General features: G+C 39.4%; 1 protein-coding gene across 1 annotated transcript; it reads right to left on the bottom strand.

Moving 5' to 3' along the window:
* Window positions 1–827: 827 nt before the first annotated feature.
* Window positions 828–7,443, bottom strand: LOC6054821. The gene is made up of 4 exons (XM_038267055.1): window positions 6,813–7,443; window positions 6,558–6,749; window positions 2,359–2,517; window positions 828–2,293 (listed from the first exon to the last, which is right to left on the bottom strand). The coding sequence occupies exons 2-4, from the start codon at window positions 6,733–6,735 to the stop codon at window positions 1,962–1,964; spliced, it is 669 nt and encodes a 222-aa protein (XP_038122983.1). The 5' UTR covers window positions 6,736–6,749; window positions 6,813–7,443; the 3' UTR covers window positions 828–1,961.
* Window positions 7,444–8,105: the final 662 nt, after the last annotated feature.

The following is an 8,105-nucleotide window of genomic DNA, read 5'->3' as shown; positions in this document are numbered from 1 at the left end:
TTTCCTTAGCTTGTTACACTTGCCCCACTTTCCCCTATTTCCGTGACTTCTATCTGGCTATCTGGAGGAGTCATTTTATGCCGTAAACGCAAGGGAGGATTTGTTTTTCATAATACTTCAGTTTTTGACACTAAAACTTTATATTATTGAAGAAAAATATTGAAAAATATTGAGCAATCAAAACAAAGGTACCCCAAGGGAATCTGCGATAAATCCGGAACAATCCGGAATTCACCACCAATTCAAAGGTCATTCGGAACTAGGGACCATCCATAAACCACGTGGACACTTTAGGGGGGGGGGAGTATGGCGATTGTCCATGCTCCATACAAAAAAGTTTACTAAAAAAGTGTCCACGTGGTTTATGAATGGTCCTCTAGACTAAAAACTATGATGAAAGTTTCATCATTGTTTACATTTCAAAATTTTGTATCTAAAGAGACATGTTTGTTTTTTTTTGCGCTTGCTATTTATTTACATGTTTCGGGATTATTTTTCAAATGAGTGACTAACTTATGTGCAAAAAAACATAATGCCGAAAGTTGGGGGCAGTTTTGTATCGAAAGCGCCGTGAAAAAGTAAGCGAAAGTGAAAAGTTGATTTTGGTGATATTCATTAAGCGTTTGAGGGTTTCTCGCGTGTGTCAAAAACTAGAAGTTTGGTTTATTGGACCTTTTCGAAAAAAAACTCCGGATTTATTTTTTCTCAACTTTTCGCAGAAAGAAACATTTCCAAATGTTAGCTTCACATTAGATTTTATTACCAATAGTTGTGTGGGGTGTATTTTTTTTTGTGTTTGTGTCATCGGAGTCTGTTACGTACAGTACTTGCATAGTTTTCTTCGTTTTTCTTAGCCTTTTTTAAGATGCCAAATATGCAATTTACCGAACTAAATGTTTAACACTAATTACAAAATTAGTACGATTTGCTGCATTAAAAATTCTCTCTATCTTTATCCTTCCTATCATTCTGTTTTTCGATATAATTTTCTTTCTTTCTACTAATCCTTTTCAAAATCTACACTGCGTGTGATGATGCTAAGTTAAAAGTGATTAATTGCACACCTTCTTGCACTGCGTGTGTGTGTTGTTGTGTGTTTGTGTTAGCAACTTGGCCAAGTATTATAAAAACTAACGTAAAACTCGTGATTAAATGCCAAACTAATTAAGTACGCTCCGTCAATCAAGTCGCGCTCCTATTCGCTAGTGTGTGTGTGTGATAAATGTTTTGTGATGAATGAACTAAATAATATTAAATGCGTCAAGATTTGTTATGCTGTTTTCTATTTAGCTAGAAAAAGAAATAAACGCGTGATTTTCTAATACTGCAAACTAAGTTTAGCATTTTAGGGGAAAAAAGTCTTGAAACACAATCTGCTTGGACGGAATAAGAATGCTCTTACTTTTCTCTTGCAAAAAAGCGTTGCACTACAAGAGAAGTAAAACCTAGATCTCAAAAAGTTGGACGAATGTTACGCGTGTAAAATATGTGTATTTTTTTGTCTTAGTGAAACTATCCCTACAAGTTTGTAAAATCGATGGAAAACTAAGTTGAGGTGAAAACATTGTAAAGTTTAAAACCAATCCAGTTGTACAAAGTTCTTTGTCAGTTTTCTGCCTTCGCTCCGGAATGCGTTAAATTCAGTTCCTAACTCACTAACCGTTCGTTCGAAAAGCGTTTTTGTTAATTTTGAGATTTTCTTCCTCCAATTACTTGCTAATATTCGCGCCAATAAGAGTTGCTAAGCCGAAACAAAAACTAAAATCCTTCAAAATAATCTCATCTTATTGTTTGGTTACCTTTTCCATCAAGATTTCAGTGTGTGTTTTGCAAAAGTGATTCGATCATTTGAGATGCTTTAAGCTTGCCGTTGCTTTCCGTCCTAACCCTAAAGAGAAAAACCCAACAATTCTTCCGCTCCCCTACCAATCGTCCTCGTCGCTGCTCGCCGCCACCTCCTCCTAGGCATCCTCCACCGTGTTCCCGATCGGTCGCAGCACGATCCTCGGGTCCGGGTCCAGCATCCGGTCGCTCTCCTCCGCGCTGCTCAGGCACGAGTCCTTGCTGTCCGGCATCAGGTTCCGCCGCTCCTCCTCCTCTTCCTGGCGCTGCGGAATCTCCGACACCGGTGCGTACTGCGTGTGCGAAACGAGCGGATCGGTGCTCGGGTTCAGCGCCAGAATCTGGCCACCGCAGCTGTTGCCCTGCAGCTGCCGCGCCAGGCTCTGCTTCTTCGAGAAGGTGCACGGACAGACGCAGTTGCGGCGCCACTCGGCCACCTTGATGTAGAGGCCTGCAATGGGACGGAATTAAAAGTTATACAACTTGAAATAAACACTAAATTGAAGAAACTTTTACCTAGTAGAACGAATCCCAAAATTGTGATGAAAACGCCCGCCACGATTAGTCCGATGTCGAGCTGCTCCTCCGGCGTTGTGCTGCCGTCGTCCGGGTGTGTTTCCGGGTGCTGCTCGGTGTCGGAGTAGTCGGCGGAACCGCTGGCGATCATGACGATGCCTTAAAAAAATATGCTAATATCATGTTCTATTCTGTTTTCAACCCATTGGTATAAGTTAAGGCTACTCTACATTTGCACAAATCGACTTGTCTTCGTATTTTTTAAATATTTTAATGGAATTTTGTCCATGCATTCCTTGAATCAATTGGGAACTAAAGCCCTATTTTAACTTTTATGTACAACGGTAAAAAACACGATTAAAACCCATTTCTGATCATTTTTTTCATTTTAATGCAAACAAAATATTGACAAGACAACATTTTTTCGATGATGGATCAACTATGGTCCCCTTGGAAAGAGATGTCAAGAAGGAACTTTTCTGTCAGAAAGGACCGCGTGGTTAATTTTTCCAAATTAATTTAAATACCAATTTTAAACTCTTTGTGGTCGTACAAAGGGTCATTGTACTCAGAAAAATAAGGTTTATCGCTGTAAACATTAATATCAGCAATCTAAGCTTCATTTTAGCACCCAATTTGGTACTAAACTGAGGTCCTCGTGGCGCGGTGGTTAACGGCTTCGGCTGCCGATCCCTAAGTTGTTAAGGGGTGCGAGTTCGATTCCCGCCTTATCCTTCTTTCAGATGGGGAAGTAAAACGTCGGTCCATTTGCGTAAAAGAGGTTTTGGGTGACTCACCACACATAACCTTCGGATGCCTAGAAATGAGCAGAAACTTGCAACAGAGCCCACAAAAGACCCGTTAAAGTGGATTGCTTTGATTTTTTTTTTGGGTACTAAACTGCCGCACTAATCTAGTCCGTAACATATTGTCCAATTCTTTCAAAGGTACACGCCGCGCGACATTTCAGAATGTGCCGTAGACATTGTTGCTAAAAACATATTTGCCAACAATGCCAGGCGATTCGAAGAAGAAGATCAACAAAAACAAAACGTGTAGTATGGGATTTGACAGCGCGCATTTGCCGAAAGTGCGGCGCGTCGTTCCGAGGCTGGTTTGCCGCGTGTCTTTCTCGGGAATACGCGCAATATTTAAAAACAGCAAGCAGAGAAAAACGCAAAACAAATTTGTCCCGCCCATAAGGCTACGTGTTAGAACTTCAAAAAAAAAAAAGTGATATTTGCTACGGTTTTCTGGAATAAACTACTAAATTTTATTGGTCTTTCTGACAGTTCACACGGTTATGAGCCAAACTGCATCATTAACTCAAAATTGACGAAATTACATATGGGACGGACTTGATTTGAGCGGCAGTAAAGCCCTATGTCAATTTTTATGTACTACGGTTAAAAACACGTACGATTAAAACCCAATTCTCATCACTCTGTTGAAGGTTCGGCTGTGGGTAGTATGCTTACTCTTAATGTCATGACGGTTAAACAAGGGCGTCTGTGTGATTTGATTTCCGTTGTTTTGACAATTTTTAAACAAGACCAATGCACAGGACATGTTCAGAAACTGGTATCTTTTGAAGTAATTTTCTGATCGATTTGGTGTCTTCGGCAAAGTTGTATGTTTATAGACTACACTGAAAAAGATGATAAATGGTTAAAAAAATTGGTGTTTTTAATTTCACTTTTTGTCACTTTTTGATATGTTTTAGAGGACATCAAATGCCAACTTTTCAGAAATTTCCAGAATGGGCAATAAATCTTTGACAGAGTTATGATTTTTTGAATCAATACTGATTTTTTTTCAAAAAATCGAAACATTGGTCGCAAAAATTTTTCAACTTCAGTTTTCGATGTAAAATCGAATTTGCAATCAAAAAGTACTTTAGTGAAATTTGATAAAGTGCGCCGTTTTCAAGTTATAGCCATTTTTAGGTAACTTTAATGAAAATAGTCGCAGTTTTTCATTTTTTTAAATTAGGACCCATGTTTGCCAACCTTTGAAAAACATATTTTTGAAAAGCTAAGCTCTATATTTTGCATTTTAAAACTTTGTTGATACGACCCTTAGCTCGAACTTTTTGATTGCAAATTCGATTTTACATCGAAAACTGAAGTTGAAAAATTTTTGCGAACAATATTTCGATTTTTTGAAAAAAAAACTGCGTTGATTTAAAAAAAATCATAACTCGGCAAAGATTTTTTGCCCATTCTGGAAATTTCTGAAAAGTTGGCATTTGATGTCCTCTAAAACATATCAAAAATAAAAAAATAAAAATAGCGTTTTTTTGCAAATCAAGTTTTAGTGACAAAAAGTGAAGTAAAAAATCACCAATTTTTTACCGTGTATAATTTTTTTCAGTGTAGTCTATATCCATACCTACAACTTTGCCGAAGACACCAAATCGATCAAAAAATTCCTTCAAAAGATAGAGATTTTTGAATTTTCACATATTATTTTTGCATGGACAGCTGCCAAATTTGTATGAAAAATTATATGGACAAACTAATGAAGCAAAATGGATTCTTTGGGCATACCAAAGGCACCAAAAAAATTCAGCCGGATTTAAAAAATTTTATGCATTATAACAATTATATTAAGATGAACAATCCGCAAAATTTTAAGAATTCATGAACATATTCATTTTCCAAAAATGTTAGTCCTTTTCCGATTTGTAGCTCCATTTCATTAAATATGTATTCATTAGAGTTTTAAATCGATTTTACGAGTTTTTTTTTGATAAAAAAATAATAGTTTTTAGCAATAATTTTTTGTTTGTTCTCTGATTTTTGGAGAAACATTTTTTATTGGGGAAGACAAAAACTTAATAAAATTTGAATTGACCTTAACCATTTTTGATAAAATGTCCAAATGAGGGAGAGTGTACTTAATGTATATTTATTGAAAGCAACTGTTCTATGTTCGTCGCGTCTATTCCGTAACAAATTCATGAACTAAATGATTATATAATTAAAAATCAGACTACGCTATCATTGCAGCATTGCGTTAAACACCTCATTTTATAAATAAATATTATTTGGTTTTATCTTCCCACAGTCGGCTGTCTAAGATTAAACCATTTCATTAAAAAATTAACAACAGGTAAACGGGAAATGTCTCATGCGCAGCAACCGATTGTTTGCCTTGAGAAACACTATGATTTTGGGTCGCATCATCATCTTCTATGATGAATCCTGACCAAACACCCTATCCTACTAACCAATTTTCAGGTTCCTGGCGCTTGTGGGGTGTAAGCACAGAGTAAATCAGCTGCCCTAGTAGCAACCTGCGCTAACTAACATTCCCGTCCCTTAAAATCGAGATCTACAAACTGACATGGCGGGCGCCGTTGGTGGCCAATGACTGTTACCTATTCGAAACTGATCTTGTTCTGAAAATCATGGTGTTTTATCTTTTCAGCGCATTCATACATGCTGTTGATAAGGGAAATACCACTTGATAGTCGAAGCCTATGATCAGTAAGGTTGAAAGGATATTACGGTTCTGTTCAGCAACGGAGAAGGACAACCATGGGTGGTCGCTCATGCTCATGCTCATGCTCATTTATTGAAAGCAACTGTTCTATGTTCTTTCTTCGTTAAACTCAATATTTACAGTTATTCACTCAAAGCTACAATCACACTCAAACACATTTACTTCTAAGGTTTCGTTTCACATAAACCCCACGACGGCGATGTCGATAGTTTGCGATCTAATTGCATTTGATACTGGAGGAATTACCACCAACTGCCTGCCCCGATAAAACCACGCAACAACCACAGTCTCTCGCAAAACCGCAATGCCGTAAAACCTTGAGTTGTTCCTAGCAGCTACGTCTGACAAATAGCCAGCGTTGAAATGCCATGACCTTCCCCAAACCCCTGGCGCGGTTAGTTTTCACCACCCACGCACACACACCACTAGTCCTAACGAACACAACCTCATCCCTATCACTATCCTTTTAGCCTTGAAAATTTGGCTTCCTTAATTTTTCTGGTAAGGAGTCCGTGTGAAGGAGAGGAAATTCTATCGAAGAAGGCGTTCGAATTTGACAGTTGGTGCGTTTAGGCTACCTTGATGGTGATTGGCATTCGACGGGCCAATGTCAGTCAACAATAAGGTCGCGAACTGTCAAATGATGCACCTTTCACACGATTAACCTTGATTGTTTTGATAAGGGCTCTTACCTGCGGCTAGGGAAATCAACCCGAAAACTAGCACCGCCATCTGGGCCGCCGGCTTCCGGAGCATCTTGAGGGACGAGGCCGCCGTGGTCTGGGCCAGCAGACCCCCTCCGGCCCCAGTCCCGGGTCGGGTTTCATACGACACCGTCGTTGGTTGATAAACGGGACCACTTCCGGGCATTTTTGCAAATTTTGCTAAAAAGAAATTGAGCGAATGTTGCGATTATTTCGATTTTGGCAAAACCGGAAGTGACTTACCTTAACGAGGAAAGCTTATTCAAATCAATTCGATGAATCGTATTTGCGTGATAAGTGCGATACTCGACGGTGAGAGAGCGAAGCAAAAAAAGAACTCTTGTGTGATTTATGTATGATTCATTCGATCGAAAACGTCACCACAGGTGAAAAAGAGAGAACCAACTCCAAATAAGGCTTCTTCTTTCTTTTCCCGCACTCAAAACGCTGGCGCCACACCGAATTAGTGCCGCCTAAGTGCCAACTCCGAACGTAGTAGCCCGCTACTAGCCTTCTACCAGCACTATTGTCGCTCCTCTTCCCTGCCCGCACTCGCTGTTGCATACGTGTATGCTACCCCTCAAGCGCTGACAAGCCCTTCTTTTTCTTCTTCGCGAACGTTCCTCGCAGACGGGAACAACTCCAGCTGGAACTATTTCCACGATTCGGGAAAAGCACCCAGCCAACTAGCCCTCACTGCAGCGCACTCGAGCAAAGTAGCCCCACAAAAGCACTATTTCGGCACGTTTAATTCAAATGGCGCCCGAAGAATGGCGGAAAACACGGAATTTTCCAGCCTACTAGACGAGCCGAAACATGGATCCCGGACTGGTGTGGAACGTTTTCTTTTTGTTCTCTTGCGTGGTTTGCCCTCGCTCTCCCTCTCTTGCACGCACACAGCTACGCAAACGTAAGAAAAACAGAGAGCCCAAACCGACAAGATACTGTTATTTTGCCAGGTTTGAATCTCTACCAGCTTGAAAAAGTGCATCCCAAGGGTGTGTTGGTGGCGTGATTGGTGCAGTGAGGGTTAGGGTAGCGATTGTTGGGCTAGTTGGATGGGGAAATTAAGAGTTATTTTGGATTGGGCAAATATTGCACACGTTACCTTGACGTTTGACAACTGTCGGTCAGCGAGAAATGTCAGAGAAAATGCGCAGGGAAGGTGTTCATGGGTCGGTAAATTGAGAATTTCAACGAATCACCCCTTATTGAGTTGATTTGATCGTTTTATTATATGATGGACTGAATAAATTAAGTGTTGTATAATGTTATTTTATCTGCTCTGAACGCCAAAAACGAACGGTCAACGATTTATAATTACCTGAATAAATTTACATCCCTGTTCTTTGTCTCAGACTTATAATGATAATAAAGTCAAACATGTTTATTGAGGTGAAAAGTCACCGATTGTGATTGGACATGCAATATTATTTTAACTGAATGAATGTACATGGAAAAGCAAATCTGAATAAATTACAAATTCAAAAAAATTAGTTTGTTTGACAACAATGATTGTCAAACCATCGAGGTTGT

Source organism: Culex quinquefasciatus, chromosome 1 (assembly GCF_015732765.1).
Source record: "Culex quinquefasciatus strain JHB chromosome 1, VPISU_Cqui_1.0_pri_paternal, whole genome shotgun sequence".
NCBI lineage: Eukaryota > Metazoa > Arthropoda > Insecta > Diptera > Culicidae > Culex > Culex quinquefasciatus.
The sequence above is the reverse complement of the archived record's forward strand: the minus strand, read 5'-3'. Positions and strand labels throughout refer to the sequence as shown.

Bases quoted from the DNA above. Each gene is read 5' to 3' on its own strand.
- LOC6054821 (XM_038267055.1), bottom strand. From the start codon at position 6,735: ATGCCCGGAAGTGGTCCCGTTTATCAACCAACGACGGTGTCGTATGAA. The intron at 2,518-6,557 runs GTAAGAGCCCTT...TATTTTTTTAAG, and splicing joins GTTGATTTCCCTAGCCGCAG to GCATCGTCATGATCGCCAGC. The intron at 2,294-2,358 runs GTAAAAGTTTCT...GTCCCATTGCAG, and splicing joins TTTGGGATTCGTTCTACTAG to GCCTCTACATCAAGGTGGCC.